General features: G+C 53.3%; 2 protein-coding genes across 3 annotated transcripts; both read left to right on the plus strand.

Annotated features, from left to right (window-relative positions):
• The first annotated feature begins 989 nt into the window (after positions 1–989).
• Positions 990–18,251, plus strand: Ccdc27 (coiled-coil domain containing 27). Its single transcript, XM_055615067.1, has 12 exons — positions 990–1,184; positions 1,840–1,966; positions 2,787–2,897; positions 3,652–3,806; positions 7,453–7,632; positions 8,220–8,312; positions 8,577–9,027; positions 9,228–9,358; positions 12,101–12,178; positions 12,340–12,552; positions 16,830–16,934; positions 18,135–18,251. Exons 1-12 carry the CDS (start codon positions 990–992, stop codon positions 18,249–18,251), a joined length of 1,956 nt encoding a protein of 651 aa, XP_055471042.1.
• A 777-nt stretch (positions 18,252–19,028) lies between these two features.
• Positions 19,029–22,170, plus strand: Smim1 (small integral membrane protein 1 (Vel blood group)). Of its 2 annotated transcripts, none has more exons than XM_055615204.1 (4): positions 19,029–19,104; positions 19,383–19,506; positions 21,138–21,256; positions 21,501–22,170. In XM_055615204.1, exons 3-4 carry the CDS (start codon positions 21,147–21,149, stop codon positions 21,625–21,627), a joined length of 237 nt encoding a protein of 78 aa, XP_055471179.1. In that variant the 5' UTR covers positions 19,029–19,104; positions 19,383–19,506; positions 21,138–21,146; the 3' UTR covers positions 21,628–22,170. The 2 variants fall into 2 exon arrangements, with proteins under 2 accessions (XP_055471179.1, XP_055471178.1); XM_055615203.1 differs by having other exon boundaries at positions 19,039–19,243.
• Positions 22,171–22,339: the final 169 nt, after the last annotated feature.

Consider the following 22,339-nt stretch of genomic DNA (forward strand, 5'->3'; position numbering starts at 1 on the left):
AGAAGAAGTCACCCGATCCCCTGGGGTGACAGATACAAATGGTTGTGAATTATGCGGGTGCTGAACCTGGGTGCTCTGCTAGATCCGTGGCACTCTTCACCCCTGGGGCATGGTTTCAGCCCTGTGATATGCACTTTTAATGGAGAGGGTCAAGCTGAGGGTGAGCAGATGGGCAGGCAGATTGTGAAATGGCAAACACGCCCAATGAGATAGACCTCAAGGCCAAAAATGTGAAACAGACAGGCAGTGTATCAATGAATGAGTTGGATGTTTTTGGGGTGTGTGTGTGTGTGTGTGTGTGTGTGTGTGTGAACAGCCCCAGGTATCATTCCTCAGGTGCTATCCAACTTGGTCTGATAAACAATAAGACCTTGAAAAACAAAAGAGTGATAACATGATTGAACACCCCTCATTACTTGAAAAGGGAAGAAGGGTCATGTCAGTCTAGGCTAATGCTCACCTCTGCAAGGTGGTGAAATAAGCAATGATTTCAGTTTCCAGTGCTCTGATGAAGTGGGGCCATCGTTCCTCATGATGTGGTTGAAGTATGTGATGCCCCGGAATGAAGAATCTGTCACTATGTACAGTGAGTACATGCCAATAAAGTAAAGAAAATCACTACTCCTGCACCCCCAAAAAATGAGAGAGAAGAATCTGGGCCTTTGGGGTCAGACCACCTCTCTTATCTTGTGACACCCTGGGATTTGGTGGGACTACTGTTTGGGTCAGGTTCCCAGCCCCTTTACCTAATTGCAGGAAACTGAGAAGACTATGACCTTGCCCTGTTTCTATGGAGACATCTGTGATGCCACACACTGCTCCCAGGAGCCTGAAGGACGGGAGCATTGGAAGCCTGTCTTTTCTGGCTTGGACCCCTCTGAAGGGACAAGCTAAGGCTGACTTTCCCTCCATAACTGGAGCTTCGCACGGGAGCAATAGGCCTGTGCGGTCATTCAGGGTGAGCGTCTGTCTTTGGCTCCGCCTTCTCAATGAAGAAAGAGAACTCACTTGAGGAACACCAAGCACGAACTCCTCAGATCAGCAAGGGCCTGGCCCTGCTTCAGAAGATTGCTAGCCGGATCATCCAGGACCCTGACAAGAAGCTGCTGCAAGGAAGCGGTCACAGCCACTCTCAGATGCTCAGCAATGTGGCTCAGGCCCTCAGCAGCTACAATGAAAAAGTGGTAAGGACAGGGCTGGGGGAGCACCTTACCTACTGGGCGAGCATGGCCGCCATGGAGCTGGTAGCTCTCTCTCTTGCCTAAGGCCCATGGGATCTGTCAACCAGTTGAGCTTGGTGGCATGAGCCATACACAGAGCCAGGGGGGCCTAAGGACAGCAGGAAGGCAAAGCCCTGGCTGGCCTGGCCCTACTTCCTGAAGGACCATGACCTCCTTTCCAGAACTCCCAGGCTTTCCTGGAGAGGTAGCTACGGTGGAGTAGCTGACTTCCCCCTCTGCTGACCTTGGCTCCTGCTTGGTCTAGACAGCCAAGCCCAAAGAAGAAAGAAACCCTGAGCAAAGAGACCCAGTCTGTCCTGGAAGTCAGAGAGGAAGGTGAAACGGAGAGAAGGATCCCATGAAGGGAAATCCAGATGGTAGGGTCACCTGATCCACCATGCACCAGGGGAGCCTGGGAATGGTGGTGACAGGCTCCGTGACTTCCTAGTTGGGTGCTGAAAACCCAGCCAAGGGTTGTCTCTAACGTGGGGCTCCCTGGTATGCTTCCCAGCCGGCCAGGAGTGGATGAACCATGCCAGGAGTGACCTCGTAGACAGGGCCTGTGCAGCCGTACCAAAGGCACACCCCAAGCATCTGGTGTCACCTTTTCTCCTGCCAGAGCGAGCTCAGGAAACGGCCTAACCCTGCCAGCTTTGTGACAGAAATGGAAGAACTGAAAAAGGCCTTCTTCATGCGGCCTGGATGCCCCCAGTTCAGCACCAGGACCACATCTGTGTCTCATGTGGGTAAGATCTCCCCCGCCCCACACCACCAAGGGTGACTGGAGAAACTTGCTGCCTCCTGGGTCCCTTCAGCCTGTGAGGAGCCCCTGCTCATGGTTCGGAAACCTCCCATGGCAGCACAGAGTGTGAGACCTGTGTTGAGGCTGGGGGGTGGCCAGCCCTCGAGGAGAGATGCGAGAGGACAGAATTCTCCCCACTCTTGACCCTTCCTTCTTGTTTTGCTGTTAGAGTGTGGGGGTGGGAGAGGAGAGGGTTGGAGTTTTTAGAAACTTCTGTGAAGAGGCCTTTAAGACCACAGATGCCTCAGTGGGAGCAAACACCCCAAGGAGCACTAGAAGCCTTACATCTTGCACCTCCTCATTCTGCTAAAGCACAGGAGTGCAGACAAGGCCACTGGCCAGCTCAGCCGCCACCCAGGTGGACATCACTCAGGGTCAAGGCGACACCCCAACCTCTTAGCTCTTTGACCTGCGTTGGCTCCATGTCCCCAATGCTGGCTTGGGGACTTGAGTGTGAAGTTCAGCAGTAGCCAAGGGAATGGTGGGACTGTTGGGGTGGGCCGAGGAACCTCAAAGTCCAGCATGCATCCATATCTTGTATCTGTACCCATATCTTGTCCTTGGGCCCCACCATTGGTCTATGATCAGATGGGCAAACAGACAGAGGATGTGTTGGGCTGGAGCCCCGGAGTGAATACCATGACTGCATGCGAGGACTCACTTGCTCCTGGCCTCATGTTTAAAGATAGCATGACAGCCTTGGCCCTAGAGATTCCGGGACAGGGAGAACTTCTTGTCAGCTCCTGGCATCTTGCACATTCCAGGTTCTTCCACCATGGCTGATCTGCCCAAGGACCCATGTACCAGCCCTGGAACTTGGAGGACGACTGATTACCATCCCCTAGACAGGATGTCCTCTGCCACCAGTGTGGATGGTAAGGGATCCTGGAGGCTTCTGCCTTCATCTTGCTGGGGCCCTGGGTAATAAAGCTGCTCCCCGGGCCGCCTGCTGTGCCCTGGTGAAACTCTTCCCAGGGTTTCCTGCCTCTCAAAGACTCTGGACACAGGCTGCCCAGGGCCAGGCCTGCAGGTCTCTACTCCCACTGGGGGAGACACCTGCACTGTCCATTGTCTTTGATGAGCTGCAGCGGAAAGCTGTGCCCTCCTTCTCTGTGCCACTTCCAGGGCCCCTGGGCCCCGCCTCCTTGAATGGAGAAGTAGGCTTTCATTTGCCAGAAGGTGAGATAAACATGATAGTTTCAGATTATGACCTACAGTGCACAACTCCCTATAGTCTTAAAAAGGTGAAGGACCCCAAAGTCTAAAGCAAGAATCTCGGGTTGCAAGAGGGCTGGGTCATAGGCTGAACAAGGGCGGTTGTAGATGGTTCCTGCCCTGGCTCTGGGGCTCTGGTTCCTCTGCCCTGGGATCTGGGTGTAGAACCTGATGCTTGCCCCCCGGCTGATCACATGCTAAGGGGATGTGGGTAGATGTGGTAGTCCTGGGGCAGCCCCATAGCCTCTCTCCACAGGCTTCTGGTGGAGGAGATAAATGAGACTTTAAGGCTTTAACTGGGCAGTGGAAAACAGGCAGCCTACAGATACTGGCCTCTGAGAGAGGGTCTGGAGGGGGCTATCACAGGGAAGGTTCCACATCCAGACTGCCCTCTGGTCTCTGCTTGCTCCCTAGGGCGCTTCTTTTCATCCAGCAAGAGTGCTTGTGAGCTCAACTACTCAAAGAAGAAGAGTGAGCCCCCAGGCACGAGTCCCTCCAGCAGCCCAGCCATAGTCAAGAGGTCCCAGAGAAACAGAATTCCCTGGTACATCTCAGTCATCCATGAGAAGGTAGGGTCCCAGACCCCAGGGGACTGTTGTTCTATTGTCTGGCTAGCTGTGGCATAAAATGGCCTCCAGACACCCTACTTGGACTGCTAGGAATCCAATGATTCACACATACACGGGCATACATAAATGCACACACACACACACACACACACACACACACACACACACAGGCATACATAAATGCACACACACACACACAGGCATACATAAATGCACACACACGCATACACACAGGCATACATAAACACACACACACACACACACAGGCATACATAAATGCACACACCCACGTTCTGCCTTCTTCCTCATCTCAGCGTATGGCACTTTAATCTGGCACAGAACTTGCTAACACATGTGGCCACCAGCCATTCTGTATCTCTGCAACCCAGAAGCCCCTGTGAGCATGAGTTCTAACAGTCTGAGTGACAGAGACAGCAAATGCCCAGAGATTTGTGTACAAGCTGGCACATGCTGGCGAGACCCCTTCTTTCAGAAAAGAAAATAACAATAAAGCTTGTGAGAGTCAAGCCCACAGTTTACCTTGTCTCAGAGATCTGCTGAACTTGGCACCCAGGTTATTCTGGCCTTGTTTTACATTTCCAGAAGCACCTAAGCTAGGCTTTGGCAGAGTCTAGATCTGCCTGTTGTACCACTTTCCTTTCCAAGGCTCACACCCTGAGTTTTGCATGTGCTTACAATCCCTCACCTTTCTATTCCTTTTTAGTTTCAGACAGAGTCTCACTGGTTTGTTCAGGCTGGCTTTGAACTCACTACAACCCAGGCAGACTTTGAACTCGCAATCCCCTACCTCAGCTTCTCCAGTGAGTTGGGCTTGCATGTTTACACCACAGACACGTTTTGATAACTCACAGATCACACTCTTTACGAGGTAGGTGTTTCTTTCTTGTGTGGTGCCTGCAGCGGCAGCCTCCTCATTCCTGACCTCCCTCAGTCCAGTCGTGGCTCTCTTTGGTCAGCTGCCTTCCCTGTGCGAGCCCTTCTCTTAGCGTCAGCTCTAGGCTGTGCTGACTTGCCCAAGTGTGTACTGACTATCTCTGTACCACAAATCCTCGTGCTCAGGTGTGCATGTGCAGGTGTGTGTGCACAGGACAAAGGGCAACAGGGCAACGTCAACATCGCTCTGAGGGTGCTGTCTGTTCTCTTTTATGAGACAAGGTCTGTGCTAGCCCCGAGGCTCTGCTGTGTCCATCATCCCAGTGCTGGGATACAAGTATGCCCCACCTCTCAGCTCCAGCTTTTCTGTTTGTTTTGGTTTGTTGAGAAAGGGTTTCTCTGTGTAGCCTTGGCTGTCCTGGACCAGGCTGGCCTCGAACTCAGAGAGATCTGGCTGCCTCTGCCTCCCTGAGTGCTGGGAATACAGGTGTGCAGCCTGGATAAATGCTCAGCCTGGCTTTTGTTATGATGATGATGATGATGATGATGATGATGATGATGTTAACTTTAAATTATTGGCTTTAATAGAGTGAATTTTTCATCTTGATTTGACTAGTACTATATTTTTAATCAATTATTTCATGTGCATGGGTATTTCGCCTGAACGGATGTCTGTATTCTGTGTATAGGATCTATGGGGTCTAGAGAAGGTGTCAGATCCCCTGGAACTGTAGTTCTGGATGGTTGTGAGCCACCACGTGGGTGCTGAAGGTAAAACTCCAGCCCTGGAAAAGCAGCTGCTGCTCTCAACCACTGAGGCACTTTCCCAGCACCGTGTGGTTGCAGAGATCACCCTCAAGCTCTGCCGGGCAGCTCCCCAGCAACTACCCATTCTTTTCTGTACAATTCTCGAAAGCACACGGAGGAACACAACGAGACGAGGGCAAATGAGTTGCTGCAAGTCCCAGCAAGGATGAGTCCTGAGCGCTGGCGCGTGCGCTGCTGACACTCCATTATGATACACCAAGGGGTTCAAAGGCGCACCTGTCCTTTGACCTGGCACTTCCGTGTCTGCTGTGCTGGAAACAGTGTTCCCCACCCTGTCACTACTCACTTGTGCAGCCTCACAGGCCGCTCAGCAGGCCGGAAGCCTCTGAGGGAGGTCAGCAGGCCCGGCGCCCTCCAGGATCTCGGGTGGCATTGCTGGGTTGCCCTTGTGTCTTCTGGGAGGTGGTAGCTGAGTCCTCTTGTGCAGTGGCAGGAGAGTCACTCACGCCAACAAGCTTGCACCAGCAAACTCACGCCGTGCCGCCTCCTCAGCAGCCCCCGCAGGAAATGAGCCGGCTCCCCGCCCCTGCCGTCCTCAGACCACTTTAAGAGATGTGCACATGTCTAAAATCACCACAGGCAGAGTCATAACATTTGTTTTCTGGTATTGTTTTCCCACTTTATTTTGAACATTTGAAAAAACTGTAAGAGTCACACAAATAATGCCCATGCCCCCTTCGCATTTCCCAGTGTTACAGTGGTGCATGCTAGCTTCTTTCTTCTTAGTGGGTGCCTGTGTGTGGCATTTGGCTCGTGGACATGGGTTCAGGTGCCTGTAACCCAGGTGCATGCCTGCAAGAGCGGGAAGGAGTTAGGTGCCCTCTTAGGTTAAAGAAGTGGTTTCTTCTTTAACCCTCAGGCTGCACAGAAGCCTGGGCTGTTATTTCAAGTCATATGAGAGATTAATAGTCACCTTCCTTTCTAAAAAGCTTTGTCTGGGGTCACTTTCCTCCAGCCTGAAGACTCCTCTTTGATCTTTCTCTGAGTTCTTATGTGCTGGTAGATAACTGTTTGCTATAAGACATCATAATTTGTCTTCCTTGTTGAAGAACTGTTGGAATGGAGGTTTTGAGAATGGAAGGCTGGAAGGCTCCCTGAAAAGCCCTAGGGAGATACTCTTGGGTGCCCTTGCCTTAGTGTGAGGACCATTAAGAATACAGGTACCTAGAATTTCAGCCAGAAGGCTGACCAGGCTTTGGCCCTCACCTGAATGCCTTTGCACAAGGGTTTAGAATCTGCTCTCAGGAAAGATGTATAAAGGCCATGGGCACCCCAGGGCATGGCTGTAACAAAGAGCTGCATGACTTGTCTCAGGGTTTGAATGGTGGGAGCTGCTGTTGTCTGGGTGGCTGGGATGGGCCTAGCAGCCCAGCCTCTGGTTTCTACACAGGGTCTGAAGGGACTCTAGTGCACTTGAGCATGGCTCTGGCAGCCCCTGTCCTTCTCCCGATTCCCTCTGCCTTGTTAAACAACAACAACAACAAAACATTAGGTTACATTCCTAAAGCTAGCCACCAAAGTCTATTCCCTTATTTGGCCACTTCTTCTTCCTGAGGCTGACTACCAAGGTCCAGCTATCAAAGTCCAGCAATCAAAAGCCCCCTTTGGCTCACCTAATTAACATGCTCAACTAAAATTAAACACCTCATCCTAACATGGAGTTTCCCGATTTACCTTTATAAACCGCCATTTGCCTATAGTCCACATCTGTCTCCTGTCTATCCAGAGGCAGTCCTTTGTCCCCTTGCTTATCCCTCTTCCTTGCCCCTTTTCTCCCTCTCCTTTGTCTCCTCCCCCCTCTTCCTCTATCTCCTGTCTTTGTCCCTTATCCCTTTCCTGTGTCCCTCTGGAACAAGCACATCTCCTTTGGGCTAGGAACTTGGTATGAGGGTCCTGAGCCGACACCTTGATACCTTCCCTTCAGAATCACTCCCTGTTCCTGCTGGGAGAGGAACTCCAACGTCTCTCAGAACTGGAGATCCAGATGCAGAAGAAAGACCAGGAGATCCTGATGCTGCAGAAGGAGAGGGAGACCCTCAAGAGGCAGCTGAAGAGCCTCCTCAGAAGCAAAGCCACAGAAACGTCTTCAGCTTCCATCAAGACGGTGAGCCTCCCGTCAGGTGGCCCATGGGAGCGCGCAGGTGTCCCCCAAAGCTGTGGGCTCTGCTTCCTCTGTCCTCTTAGGTCTTGGCAGAGGGCTGGGCAAAGCAGGTCCATATGGCCAGGAATGGTCTCTTGATTGGTCCAAGACTTGATGTCTTTCATGCCTAATGACACCCCTGAGCTTATGTTGGGGCAGGCATTAAGTGGGAGCAGGGAGGAGTCACGGGCAGTGTCTGGGCACCTTGGGAGAAACTGCCCAAACAGATGCCTGAGGAAGAATAGACATGACTTCTGCTACCCCATTCCCCAAGGGCTCTTATGCAGGCATGGGAGGACAGGGAAGCCAGGTGAGCTACAAATGAGCATGATCACTGTGCCAAGTGTTTGCTGGAAGCTGATCTGTTGAAACCCGGAGCCCTGTTGTCCACCAAGGCTGCTAATCGGCAGACCATTGCCTTGCTCTGCTGGATGGTCACGCACCTGTACCTGGAGAGCTGACGTTCCCTTTGAGAGGAGGGAGGAGGGCCGTCCTCAGGGGCTCCTGTGGGAGCAGGTGCAGAGTCTAAGGTTCACAGCTTCATCTGACAGGAACAGTCCTTTGACATATCAATGAAGCTGGGCAGGATGAGCATGCTGAAGACCACGTACCAGGAAGAAGAGGGACAGAAGCCCTGGACACAGGTGTGCAGCCAGCGGAGGCCCAGCCGTCACCCCACAGGTCCTCCTAGCAGGACGGGTGCTAGCGGGCTCCAGCCTACAGTCCCGGTCTGTGGTGTCCTTCCCGAAGTACAGATGAGGGCAGTGGGTCAGCTTGGTCCCTGTCCTCCCCAAGTGCACAGGTCAGCTGTGTCCTTAGAGGAGGAGGCAAAGTTGCTGGCTGCTTACCAGAGTTGGCACCTTTCCCTGTACCCGTGGGCATCCGTATTCTTCTCTCTCTGTCCCCAGATGCAGGAGGAATATAGCATGGCAGACAGCAGCAAGGAGCTGCATATGGGACTAGGAAAAGAAGAGGAAAAGAGCTCCGAGGGGTCATCCATGGGGCCACTCAAGAAGGCTGTATCTCCCAAACCGAGGCCCAGCACGGGCAAGATCAGGACTGTGCTGAGGGAAGGCTTTGAGGAGGAGGAGGAAGAGGGGGAAGAGGAGGTGGAGGAGGAAGAGGAAGCAAAAGGAGCTGAGGAGGGAGAGATGGTGCTAGAGGAGGAACAGGAGATGTGGGAGCTGAAGGAGGAGGAGGAGGAGGAAGTGGTGGAAGAAGAGCATCGCCCCAAGGCCTTCTCCCTGACGGAGTCCTTCGAGGAGGAGTTGATGGCCCACCTGGAGGAGTATGAGCACATGCTGACGGACTATCAGAAAGAGCTGGAAATCACCAGGACTAGATATTCCCTGGCCACAGGTAGGAAGGGCCAAGGGGTGGATGCTGCTGGGTGTGGGTGCTCAACTCTGCTGCCTCTGCCCAGTGGGTGGGAGAGGCAGGAGAGGTGGGTCCCTCGCCACCAGGAAGTGTGACCTGGCATTCAGATAAGCCACTCAGACCCAGGGCCTAACAGCCAGTCCTCACTTCCTTGCCCTGCCTGTCTGCTCCCTTGCTCTTAGGAGCCATCACATCTTTACAACGGCAAATCGAATTCCAGGAATCTCAGCTGCGAAAGGTCACCACAGAAAATGAACTACTGGAAAAGGAACTCCGTGAACGGAAACAGCAGATACAAGCCATGACTGACAAGGTGGTGTGACCATGCACTCAGCAGCCCCAAGAGCCTGGCTCAGGGAGCACAGCCAGCAGTGCCCATAGTCCCAGCAGCCCAGGGAGCATGGCCTTCTCTAGAAACAAAGATGCCAAGTTCAGGGCACCAGCTGGTGGCAGGAGAGCCAAGATTGCTACCTGAGTATGTGGACAGCTACAAGCCATAAGCACAATGCCCTCTGTTCTTTGCTCTAGAGTGTGTGTCCCTATGTCCTGTGCCATGGTAACCCCAGTCACTTCCTAAACATTTGCTGGTCCCTGAGCCCCAGGACTATGTTTATCCACCTTTAGAGGATGCTTAGCTACTGTGTTCACTCATGCTTCTGTTAACAAATACCCAGGATAAAACATGTTATGAAGTAGAAAGATTCCTCCCAACCCCAAGCTCCTATGCAAGTGCCTCCGACAGCCACGGCTTCGCAGTTTTTTAGCAAATTCTTCAGGAAGCTCTGCTGAGGCAGCAGGTAACAGTCCACATAGTCTTCTTGGTGACAACAGTGAATGGCCTCCTCTTTCCCCGTTTCCTCATCTCTGCCTTCCGCGGTTGGGCACTCTCCTCACTCTTTGCCCTCTCCACTATCATCTTATCCCAATCTGAGCGAGAGCAACATTGTGCTGACATCATTCCAGCAGTTGCCTGAGACACACGTGACTTTCACTAAACACTGCTGCGGAGATTCACGTCACCATCCTAAGCTTCTGCGCCCACGTTCTTCTCTTTCTTGATGACGCCCTTAAGTTTTTGCGCAACACATTTCTAGGAGTTTTCCAGAAAGGATGAATGTCTGTAAGGCCTTTGGGAATGAATACCAACTACCGGAAAACGCCTTGATCCTACACATTCATAACCATCAGATTGACAGTTTAGAAGTCATTATCCCACCTTCTGTGAAGGTGACAGGATTGTAGCTTCCAGACCTGCCGGCGGGAAGTCCAAAGTAAAAAATTCTGTGTCTTAAGGTTGTCTGTTGGAAAGTGATGAGACCCTGTTCAGGGTGTCCTGAAACCGTACAGAGTTGTTACTTGCTTCTTTTCCACATAATATTTTTATTGCTTCTCAGGGAATTTCACATCATGTATCCCAGTCACATCCCTTCCCAGCCCTTCCATGTCTGCTCTCCACACTGGGCCCTCCCCTGTAAAAGAAGGAAAAGAGAAAAGTAATTTTAAAAAGAAAAAAAGAAAGTCTGCTTTGTGTTGGCTATACACTTGCTGGAGCAAGTTTTTAATGGCCTGCCATTAAAATAGAGCTGAGCTCTTCCCCTCCCATGCTGAGTTGTTCCCTAGAAACCTGAGGGGTGTTATCTCACACTGTCCCGGCCCTCAGTGGCCTTCAGGAAGTGTGTCCTATGTTCTAGAATTTTTGTTTGCATGGCTGTGCACTTCTTTGTTCTACTTTTGTTTCTGTCGCTGTGACAGAACACCCTGACAGAAAGCAACTCAGAGTATAGAAGCTTCATGTTTGCCCATGGTTCCAGGTCACAATCCCTCATGGCAGTGAAGTGAAGGCAGGAGCCAGAAGCAGCTAAAATCTACAGTCGAGAGCAGAGAGAATGAATGCTTGGATGCTCAGACAGCTCCATTTACTTCTGCACAGTCCAGGACCCCAGCCAGGGCATGGTGCGGCACGGTGTGGCCTTCCGTCAATGAACACCCAAGACAACCTCCACCCAGATGTGCCTGCCCAGGCACACCCAGATGAGACTGACAGGGTCTCTTATTCCTCTTCAACTTGTTTCCCTGGGGGCTGCCTGGAATCTCACTTTTCAGCAGAGGACACTGTCATCCCCAGGGTCCCCCCTGGCCAGTTTCCATAGAGTCTCATCTTTAGGGTAATCAAATTTCCTTGAAAGCTAGGGAACTGGAAGAGTGTCTTAGCTAACCAATAAAGGCTTCTTGCTTTGGGTTCTGGGCCTGGAGGCAGGAGGTTGAAAGTATCTACAATTCATCCTCAGGCCTGAAACTGAGTGGTCTTTACCAAGGCTCTTGGTACATCTGTCTTGGGTTAGGTCTGGGAGTTGCTGAAGGAAGACCTCAGACTCAGGTTGTCTGCAAAAGCAAGGAGCGTTTATTCTGCAGAAATTGCCAGCATGCTGGGGCCACCATTCCATAGAATGGCAACTCTGAAGTGAGCACCAAGCTCACTTTAAAGACAGTTAGGGGGTTTCCCTAGTGTGATTAGGTAATTTTTTATTGATTGGTTGGTGCGGATCTAGGGGATGGTTGCGGGGGGGGGGGGGGTCCTTCATGGAGTGTCCAAGTAACAAAGAGTGCTAACAAAAAGTGCCCAGGTAATAGTACCATTTTTACTAGCTAAGCAAAGCATTTCTAACAAACTTTTAGTTTGATTGGTCAAGTGCTTGGGCACCTTTCAAGGCAGTTATTAGGGAGATTATTGAGTTATTGTATCTTGTTTCCACGGACTGTAGTTTTGTCTTTTGAGATATAGAAACTTCAGGCCTGTTCAGTCTGAAGCCAGTTTTGAAGCCTCTCATGGAGTCAGACTGGCTTATTTAAAACCAGTCCTCTCACTTGGATCCGCAACGTCAGACACCACCCAGTGCTCTGCTTCTATGTCCTGGGACCCCTTGTCTTCTCCCACATCTCTCTGCCAGAAACCCACAGCTTTCATTCCTGGGAAGGCCAAGGAGGCAGGTTGGGCATCTGTGCTCTGCCTGTCCTGGACCCGGGAGCCAGGCTGACCCCACTGTCTGCCCTGCAGTTCTCCAGCCTCCGTGAGGAGAAGAAGCATCAGGAGATGATGGGGCTCATCGAGAAGGAAAACCTCTTCCTCCGACAGGTGACAGCCCGGGCGTGTCTGAAGGCCGGGCAGGGCTACCATCCTTGTGGGTTGGGAAACCATGACGGATAGAAGGTGGGCTGCAGGAACATGAGGTTGGGAAGAGGTGGTACAGATCACACAGGAGCAGCTAATGCTCTACCCTTCCTGGTTCCCCGCAGCAAGTGTCTGACTTGGAGGCAGAGGTCACCAAGGACGAGCAGGCCATTGCAGAGCTTCACAACAAAACCAGGGAGCTGCAGGCTCAGGTTAACCAGGACAAGGACCAACTGAGGCGGTGGAAGGAACTGCATGATGACCTCCAGAGCCGGAATGAGATGATCCAGCAAGCGGAACAACAGACCCGTGTGGTTCTGGAGGGTGCTCAGATCAGGGTAATGCCCACCCTTGCCTGCCACCCAGAGGTCAGGTAGCATGTTTGTGGCTGCCCACATTCTTACCCACCACCCAACCCACACAGACCACGTGCCCAGTAGACAAGGGTTCTGGCTCATTCTGCCTCAGATTGCACTCAATGTTTGGGAAATTTCAGGGGAGTGGTGAGGGCTCATGGAACATTCTGGAACACAGCGGGCAAGGGCTAGCATTGTTCATGGAGCAGGCCTTGGGCCCAGCTAGAAAAACAAAAGGTGGGAGGGAGGGTGATTGTATCCATGTCTGTCCTGCCTTCATCCTGCCACCTCCCTCCTGTTTCTCCAATGTTTCTCCCTTCCTGCTTCAAGTCCTCTTATCTTTTCTAAATTGCCTTAAAAAAATAATAACTGAGTCCAATTAGGACTGCTGGTATGCGAACATGAACAACCTGACAGTGCCTACCCCTCGAAGAAAAGCGACTGCTTCATCTCCATAGCTCCTCAGCTAGGGGTGGGAGCTCAGGAGCCCACTCCTTTTCATGCTGGAATTTGAAAAACAATCATCTGTACGTGTGTGGGTGTGGTGGTGCAGGCAAGAGCAGGTGCCCGCAGAGGCCAGAAGCCTCAAATTCCTGGGAAGCCGGAGTTCCAGGCAGCTGTAAACACCCTGTGTGGGAGCTGAAGTCTTGTCGTCTGTGGTGGTGTCAGTGAGAATGGCCCTCGTAGGTGCAGGTGTCCCCAATTGATCCAACTGTCTGGGAAGGGTTAGAGAGTGTGGCCTTGTCGGAGGACAGTCTTTGAGGTTCCAGAAGACTCTTATCATTCCTAGTGTCTTCCTCTCTTCTTCCCACTTATGGGTCAAGACGTGTGTATGTTACAGGCCTGTGCGCCACCATCATGGATTTCAACTCTCTAAACCCTAAGCTCCACTTAAACACTTTCTTTTGTAAGTTGCCTTGGTCATAGTGACTTACCGTATCAATAGTAAAGGTAACTAGACCGAATCAGACTCAGATCTTCTGCAGGAGTGCTACAGGCTCTCAGCCACTGACCCATCGTGCCCGTGACAGTCTGTGCTGGAGTTTTTAACTGCCTTGACCCTGTGTGGTGAGCACAGCTGTTGGGAGTTCCTGTATGCGACGGCCGACGGCCAAGACACACCCAGAGGAACACTGCACAGCCCTCTATCTTCTTTCTTGAGGAGGAGCATTCTGACTATTCCTACCACAGGGGGGAGCCGGAGCAGAGAGGATGGACATCCAGTCCTGCTTGCAGGTGAACTGGGCCTGGATCCTCCCCTTGCGTTGCTGCGGTGCCCTGAGTCCAGTGCACAGATGTATTTGCCAGGAACCCAGGCTGCAGGAGAGAGTCAGTTCATCGCTGCTCTTTTTTTGGAGTCCAGAATGAAGCTAAAGAGAAAGGTTGTATGCAGGCACAGGCTCTAGAAAGATCTTTAATTCCTAACCACCCATGTGCCAGGGCAGGCAGCTTACTTTGGCTCTGTCCTCTTTTCTGCTTGAGTCACCCCTCCTGGCCATCTGGTGTCTGTTAGGAAACCGTTCCTGATCCCACTGTGTCCTAGGGACAGCGCTGGCCTAGAGAAGGTGTGTCTTGTATCATTTGCTGTTGTGTGTGGCTATGGTAGAGTCTCTAATTCAGAGACCGGTATCTGCAGGGGAGGGAAACTGAGGCTGGACACCTCTTGACCGGAGGCAGCAGCTCCGGAATAGAGTCTGATCCTGCCGCCCTCTGGGCTCACTGGGTATGTGGTGTGGTACTTGATACCGAGTGGGCAACCAATAAACACTGGAAAGAAAGTAGAGGCAAGCAGGTCAAGAGTTCCAGGCTAGCCTCAGCTACACAGGGAGCCCCAGATGAGCCTGGACTGATAAGACCTGTCTCAGGGGCCTGCAGAGATGGCTCAGCAGTTAAGGCTTCTCTTTCAGATGACCTAAAGTCAGTTCCTAGCACCCACACTGGTGCACAAGCCACTGTGAACCCCATTTCCAGGGGCTCTTACTCCCTCTTTTGGACTCAGAGGCCACTAGCATGCAGGACACAGACAGGCTGGCAACCGTTAAAGTAACTTTTATTAGCCTGATTCGTTATGTGGGAGGCTTACTGCTTCTGCCTGCTAAACTAGGGCAGCTGTTCTGGTCCAAACTCCTCTTAGCTGACTGATTCAATCTGGTTTCTCTGAATTGTTCTGCTTGGCCTCAAACTAACTCTAGCAACCTGTTGTAATCTTCTGGCTCCTCATTCTCTGGCTCATCCTGTCTTCACCTGTTTGTATAGCTTGTTCTCTATTCAACCTGTCTCTGGAAAACTCTCCTGATAAAACTGCCTCTGAATTCCATGAACTCAGCTCCACTGCACTGCCTCTCACCGCCCTGATTCAACCCACCTGACTGCACAGAACTCTACGATTCAGAGGTCTGCAAGCCTCTGTCTCCTGAGTTCTGGGATTAAAGGTGTATACCACCACACCTGGACCTAAGCTTTTCTTTACCTGAAGCTTGCTCTATGCTAGGCTGGCCTTGAACTCTGTGCTTGCCTCTGTCTCCTGGGATTAAAGGCGTGTCTGTATTTCAGCCAGATCACACAGACCTAGAAGGTCTTTGGATGGGATCTCTTGCCAGAGCAGCTACATTCTGAATTAAAATTTTTTACAGGCAATACTCTCATATACATGAAATAAAAATAGATAAATCTTAAAAAACAAAAAACAAACCCTGTGTCAACTGTAACATCAGAAAGAAGGAAGATCCCTTCACTTGACCCCTGGACATTGGCTGGATGACAGAGACCCAAGCTTAAAGACACTGACAGCACCAACATCTAGAACACCTGCAGGATGACCGATAGGGTGACCACTACGATGACCCCCTAGGAGCTGGTTCACAGCAAAGCTGCCTCAGGAGGGAAGGAAGAAGGGTCATATGCCCACAGGCAGGCGCCCAGGGCACTTGGAAACCAGCCACCTGCTTCTGGGAGAACATCCTGGAGGGCCAGGAGGAGGTGCTGACTGGGGAGGAGGAAGCCGGCTTTAGGGGTCAGGTACAAGTCTGACAAATGGTACAGGTACCATTTTGATTAGATTTTATTTATAGTTTTTCAATGTCACAGGTGAGTCCTGTGCTAAGCAGACCAGAGTGAAAACCACTCCTGGTCTATGTTAAAAATTATGTTACATCTGTTCCCCCTCTGTCTCTCCTTCTCTCTGTCTGTGTCTCATGGAGCATGTGTGGGTCAAAGGTTAATTCTGCGGAGTTGGTTCTCTCACTATACAGGTCCCAGGGATGGAACTCAGGTCATCAGGCATAAGAGCAAGTGCTTTTACCTGATGAGCCATCTCACTGGCCCCATGGTTGTTTTCTGATTGTCAGGGTCTACTGGGTGGGTGTGTGCCCCCACACGCACACATGTGTGTTTAATACATACTGTAGATAAGAAAGTGATTTGTGTCAATGACTGACAGTCTCCAACAAGGGCTGGGGTAAATAGTTAAGAGGCTGAGATGGGCCAGGAGAGGTACTCAGCCATTAAGAGCACTGGCTGTTCTTCCAGAGTACATGGGTTCAATTGCCAGCAACCGCAGGGCAACTCACAACCCTTAGTCCAGTGGGATCTAATGCCCACTTCTGGCATCTGTGGGCATTGCATGGAATTGGTGCACAGATGTATGCATATAAAATAAAATTAGAGTAAAACAAAGAGGCTGAGGTCTTCAGTTGCATCCAGAAACAAAAATTTTAAAAATGATTTTGTCTATGTGTCACTCTTAGTTTTTTAAATTATTTCTTTTATATGTGTGTGAGTCTGTGAGTATGTGCCCGCAGAAGCCCAAAGAGGTCATCAGATCCCCGGAAGCTGGAGTTAGAGGCAGCTGTGAGTCCCATCAGGTGCTTAGGAAATGAGCTCAGGCCCTCTGTAAGAGCAGCAAGTATTCTCAGTCACGGAGCTTTGTCCCAGCCCTGAGCTGGGAATACATCTCAGTGGCAGAGCGCTTCCCTCGTTAGCATGTGAGAGTCTCTTGTTCCAACTGGGGAATGGTGGTGCACTTTTCTAGTTGAAAAACATAAAAATAAGTATGTTGGTATGCTCAAGCTTTTGGGTTTCAGTGTGGGGCCACCCAGAAACTGGGGTGTGATCCAGAACATTCTAGCCCTTTGGCAAGTCTTGTTTCCAGCCTTGGCAAGCAGAAGCAAAAAGCACCTTCCTGGCCTGCAGGGCTTACTGTGGCAGGGCCAGGCAGTGCTCTCCGTAGCAGCAGGCAATGACTTTCCCTTTGTTCGCAGCTTGAGAGGATGAGGAATAAGATCATCCAGGCTGTCTACAGTGTTAGTGGGACCAAGAACTCGTCCATTGAGCTGTCTGACAACTACATCCTGGATTCCCTACAGGTGAGGGGAGTCAAGCTGTGTCCCCACTGCCCACTGTGGAGGCTGAGACAGGAGAGACATGGGCTCAGTTCAGAAACCCGGTTCTTAGCCTGGCTATGCCACCCATGCGTTGTAACCCCAGGACTGCCCTTCTCAGCTTAACCAGAGGGGACCAGGCTACCCCTTAGGGATAGCTCTGGCATGAAGTTGGAGAGACTGAGCTGCTGTCAGCCTCATGGATCCAGGAGGGGTGCTCAGCGACCCCTAATCTCCTCCCTGCATGAGGAGTAATCTCCTCCCTGCATGGGGAGAGAGACAAACCACCTGCATTCTGCAAGTTCTGTGCCAAGCTCAATTTCCTTGGTGGAGCCCCTCCATAGAAGCTCCTGGGCCAGAGTCCTGGCACAGATGCCTGCCTCAGCCTTGCCAACTCCTACGGACCCAGAGGCCCCCAAAGCAGAAGCTTTAGAGAGGCCTGAGGCAAAATTACCTAGGCTCTGGTGCCAGTGGACTACTGTAGTCACCGCCCACCGGCCCTTGGTGCTAATCCCGGGGCTCTCTGTTTCTCTGAACTGTAGGGCCTTTCCTGTATAAGGGGGATGGACATGCCTACCCTGAGGTGTAGGGCACCAGAGTCCTGGGGATCACTGAGGTGACAGGCTGCTCTGGTTGGCCATGAGCCGCACAGGATCACATCTCATTAGCAACCACTCTGTTCCCAAGTTCTAGACCTTCCGTAGCCTTGCCGTGTGAGCCCAATATGCCCTGTGGCTTGTGGGGAGGGAGCCTGGGTCACTGCCACCTCTGGAGAGCTGGACCCTGGGAACAGGCCTATGGCCTTGTGTCTGATGGGGAGGGAAGAGGGACAGAGGATGGAGAAGATGCCTGAGGTCCTGTCCTCCGGTAGGAGTGAGAACATCGCTGGTGAGGGTCCAGACTGCCCCTCTGCGCTAGGCATGAAACAGACCCCCTCCTGGTCTCTAGGCATCTAAGGTTCCCTTCATGTTGACCGAAGCAGTGGGGTTAGTGAAGGACAGGTGTGAGCTGACTCCTGGAACAGCAGAGTCTCCTTCCACCCTGCCTCCTGCCATACAATCTCTGAGGCCCCACCACAGCCCTGGCAGGGACTGCATGCTCCAGATGGAGACTTTTGCCGTTGTTCTGGCAAGTCCGGGGGGGGGGGGCCTGGGAGACCACCCACAGACTATGTTTCTTGTCCAGAAAATCATCACGGAGAGAAGTGACTTCTACAGCCAGCTGAAGCAAAAGGGCGTGAAGGTGCCCCCGCTGCAGCAGTCTGATGTCTTCCTGTCCAAGACCAAGAAGGCCCCCAAATGATGCGGCCTGCTCTGCTGAGGCCAGGGCTCTGCTGGCGAAGCCACCCTGAGCGGCCTGTTCTGTGATAGAATTAAACCTTAGAGTTGGCCACCATCGTCACACCTCTTTCTCTGGCACTTATAGGACCTCATCCTCTGCAACCTGACCTACCTGGGCTGTGTCCTATCCCACAGCTCCCTCTCCTGGGCCTGTCTGTGGGGAGATCCACATCCCCAGGGTCCTCTCCCAGGGTTCTCCTTTCGGAGGGCCAGAGACTGGGTGCCCCCAGGCCCCTTTAGACCCAACACTTCTGCCTGGGGCATGCTCTTGCTACTGGGGACAATTTGGAAGATGGAGAAAGGGTGGGATACAGTAGGGTAGCTGGTAGAGGTGCCGAGGATAATTCTTCCCCGCCCTTGGGCTCCTGCTGTCTGTGCCACGTGCCTGCTCAGTGTAATGCTCATCTGCTGCCCTTCGCCCACATCTTGCGCACACGCTTTTCACTGCAGCTGCCCAATTGCAGCTGTCCGAGCAACAGGCGCCACCAATTCAAGAGGGCCATCTCTGTCCTTCATCTGAGCACCCCACCCAGCCTTTCTCCGAACTCCTGCCCGGCTCTGCGAGGCTGGGCAAGGACCTGGCGCCCTCTGCAGGCCTCTCCGGTGACTCGCACGGTTCTGCAGTGGACGGGGGGGGGGGGCAGCCGTAGGGGTCCGCCCCTCCCCATCTGGACTTGGCCTTCCCGGCTAGGCCTCCCTCATCGCGGTCCTGCCCTTCAGACCCCGCCCCCAGCCTCGCGGCCCGCCCCCGTCCCCCTAGGGGCTGGAGACGCGCGTCCCTGCCGAGCGCCGCGGCCCTTAGCCGAGGGGCACAGGTGAGAGCGCTCGGCAGATACGGACTTCAGCTTCCCGCGCGGCCCACCGAGGTGGGCCTGGCAGCACGTCCCCACCACTCCGGGGTCCGCCGGGGCCAGAGCTTCCCTGGCCGGAGAATTCCGGAGTGGGAAGGGCTAGGTAGGCCTAACCACCGAGGGCTGTCAGGCCCGGAACTGCCGGCCCAGCTCTTGTCGGGGCGAGGAACACCCTTGGGGCCAGTTCCTCCCTTCCCTCTGGCGGGCTGCGCCTCTTCCCACCTCTGTTTTCTTTATTTAAGGCTCGAGGCACCCACTCTACCTCACGTCCTGGTTTGCCCTGCTGAGGGAAGGTGGGATCTACTGGCCAGACCCTGACAGCCTTCCCCAGCACCTGAGGCTTCAGCCCCACCACGACTCGCCTTTGTAAGTTGGGGTCTCGCAGGTGCTCTGTGGGCAAACAGGTCTAACGAGCAGCTGCAGGTTGGACTCCTGAGGGCGCAGCTCATCAGGGGAGGCTCTGGGTTTGAAGGGGCCTTGTTCGCCCTTCCTACTGTCTGATGGTCGGACAGATCAGAGTGAATGAAGTCCAGGAGGGCCTGGCCCAGGAGCTCATCTGATGGCCTGGCCAGCCGGAGATGGTTGGCAAATAACAGGATCCCACTACCTCAGGCGTGCACAGACTGGGGAGACTCCCCCCTGCCCCGAAGTCTACAAGAGGGCAGGTGGCGCTGTAGGTTTAGAGACAGCCCTGTCAGGGTAAGTGCTGCACAGCAGCTGCATGTAAGCATAGAAACGCACAAGCTCCCTCTCCCTCTGTTCCACCGCACCCGCACCTTGCCCACAGCTGGTGACATGACAAAGGAGGGACTGGGGTGTTTATCTTAGTCTAATGTGGCCGCCACATTAGGTTGGACTGAGTCCAACAGTCCGCTGTCCACCTAGAGGACGCGACAGCCTTGTACAGGCAGCTGGCGGACTCTGTATGGCACATTCAGCCCCACAGGTCACTGCAGGCTGCTAGCCAGGGCCTCCACCTGAAGACAAGGACGGCTGTTAAGATGGTGCTCTTCTTCCTCCCCCAGCCTGGCATCCTGAGCTTCTGCAGGCATTTCCTGCAGCCCGGCAGCCCGCAGTGCCTTTAGGCCACAGTGTTCAGGCTTATTCCACTGCCTCAGCTGCTGGGAGACAGGGTCCTGGAGCTGGGTGCCATGAGGGGACACGGAGTACCTGCTGCCTAGCCTTATCCTTATCTCACAGCTTGTCCTTGTAGTGTGTCCTGTGCCCCTTAAGTAAACAGGAGCTAACAGGAGGGGTCAGAGGGTAAATGAGATGCTAAGCCAAGCGTCCAGTGTAGGCTTGTGGGTAGGCAGGAGCATCCATGCATGGCAATGTGGTCACTGTGTCTCCTGCCAACCCACTGTCAGTTCTGTTCAGGGGTGGCTGGCCCTGAGGGGGGCCAGGAATAGTTTTTGGTAATAGAACCCTTCTGCTCTAGGCACACGTGTCCCTACTTCCAACCAACCTACAGCCTGTGGAGCCCCCGGGCCCACAGAGGCCTTACTCCAATCAGGGGCAGCAGGAGGAGGGGGCTGCGGACAGCTGCTGCCCTGGCCTCCTTCCTGGCCGGCTGGGCTGGCCGTACCAGCCACCAGCCACTGCTCATCCCTCCCCTTGCCAGCCTCTCTGGAGGGCAGCTTCAGGCCTTATCTGCAGGGCTAGGGAGCAAGAAGTTATCAGGTCGCTGGCAGCCAGACTTTCCTGGTCCTGGGGGCTGCACTGCTGCCTCCCCTGATAAATGTCCCACCAAGGAGGAGAGTAGAGGAGGCCCCAGTTGGAAGTGCAGCCGCTTACATTCCTGAGGGTCAGGGCTGGGCCACCACCCTGTCTCCTGGGGCTGGAATTCCTTCCTTATCTGGTTCTTCTGTTCTGACCCTGAGCTAGTTTCTAAGAATCCTGGTAAGTCCCAGCCCCCTCTGTGGCAGACTCTAAAAAGGGCAGCTCTAGCCCACCTTCTATGGGTCTGCTCAGATACCTGCCTTTTGTCCACACCCCAGGCCTACAGCATGCAGTCCCAGGAGAGTGGTGTCCACTACAGCAGGTGGGATGACAGCAGCCGGGAGGAAGTCAGCATGACCGCCATGTCCAGCGCAGAGGAGGCCTCCTGTTACAGGAGGTAAAACTTCAACCAGCCTGTGGTCCCCATTGTACTGCTTCGCTCTGTCCAGGCCCAGCCCCTGTGGCAGCCCAGCCAGGTGCCCACAGCTCTGGGCATTACCTCTGGGGTAGGCAGGTAACTCCCAACTCCAACAGCACTCAGGCCTCTTTCCGGTCAAGCATTTTCCTGCTCTAGCCACCCTCTCCTGCACAAGCCCACTCAGCTGCCCTGGCTTGTGCTCACTGGTGATTTTTCACTCTAGGCTCTCCCAGAAGCTGTGCTCTGGCAAGCTGGGGATGGCCATGAAGGTGCTGGTTGGAGTGGCCCTCTTCTGGATCATCTTCATCTCGGGCTACGTCACTGGCTACTATGTGCACAAGTGCAAATAAACGCTGCCTCACTCCCAGCCCTGGGGATTCCCTCCCATGTACACAGACCTTTTGTACGGACACTCCTCCATGTACATACCCCAGGCCACGTGGAGATGCCAGTGTGCCAGTGTGCACTGTCAGTACGGCTCCAGCACACAGGGTGGACCGGCTGGGCTGCCAGCGGAGGCACACGTGCTGGAGACTAGGCTCAGCTCCAGCTATGGGGCTCTGTGCTCAGAAGCCTTTGGGCAATGCTAGGTGCTATCTTCACCAGCCTAGGGCACAGGTCAGTCCCTAGATGAGGCTGGGATAAAGACTGGTTTGTGTAGAGGGGCACCTGACAGCCCTCAGGGGTGGGGCTCCTCCCTGTGGGCAAGGCTCCTGGTTCTCTAGGCCTTCCAGATTCCTGGTTGTGCAGCGAGGGCCCTGAATAAGGACTGTGTTTCACACCTACGTTTTCTAGGGGAGAGAGACAGGGCCTCTGACAAGACCTCTCTGTACCCTGCAGAGAAGCTGGAAGCTGGGTGTCCTGCCGGCTGCTTCCTCACAAGTCCCTGCTCCTTAAGGAGCCTTGGAGATAAACCATTGCTGAAGAACAGTGGGTGACTGACTGCCCCTACAGAGGTGCCCCGCCAGGCCTGACTTGCTCCAGGCCTGACCCTTCTCCACAGCAACTCCTGTTTGGCTCCCAGCCTTGGAATGTGCCCCCGCCCGGGTCCTCTCCCAAGAA

The sequence above is a fragment of the Psammomys obesus genome, unplaced genomic scaffold (assembly GCF_907164565.1).
Source record: "Psammomys obesus unplaced genomic scaffold, mPsaObe1.curated_primary_1811, whole genome shotgun sequence".
In the NCBI taxonomy this organism is placed as follows: domain Eukaryota; kingdom Metazoa; phylum Chordata; class Mammalia; order Rodentia; family Muridae; genus Psammomys; species Psammomys obesus.

Coding starts and splice junctions, on each gene's coding strand:
- Ccdc27 (XM_055615067.1), top strand. CDS start 990: ATGAAGAAAGAGAACTCACTTGAGGAACACCAAGCACGAACTCCTCAG. Junction 3,807..7,452: donor TCTCAGTCATCCATGAGAAG/GTAGGGTCCCAG, acceptor CCTTCCCTTCAG/AATCACTCCCTGTTCCTGCT. Junction 12,553..16,829: donor TGGAGGGTGCTCAGATCAGG/GTAATGCCCACC, acceptor CTTTGTTCGCAG/CTTGAGAGGATGAGGAATAA.
- Smim1 (XM_055615204.1), top strand. CDS start 21,147: ATGCAGTCCCAGGAGAGTGGTGTCCACTACAGCAGGTGGGATGACAGC. Junction 21,257..21,500: donor GAGGCCTCCTGTTACAGGAG/GTAAAACTTCAA, acceptor TTTTCACTCTAG/GCTCTCCCAGAAGCTGTGCT.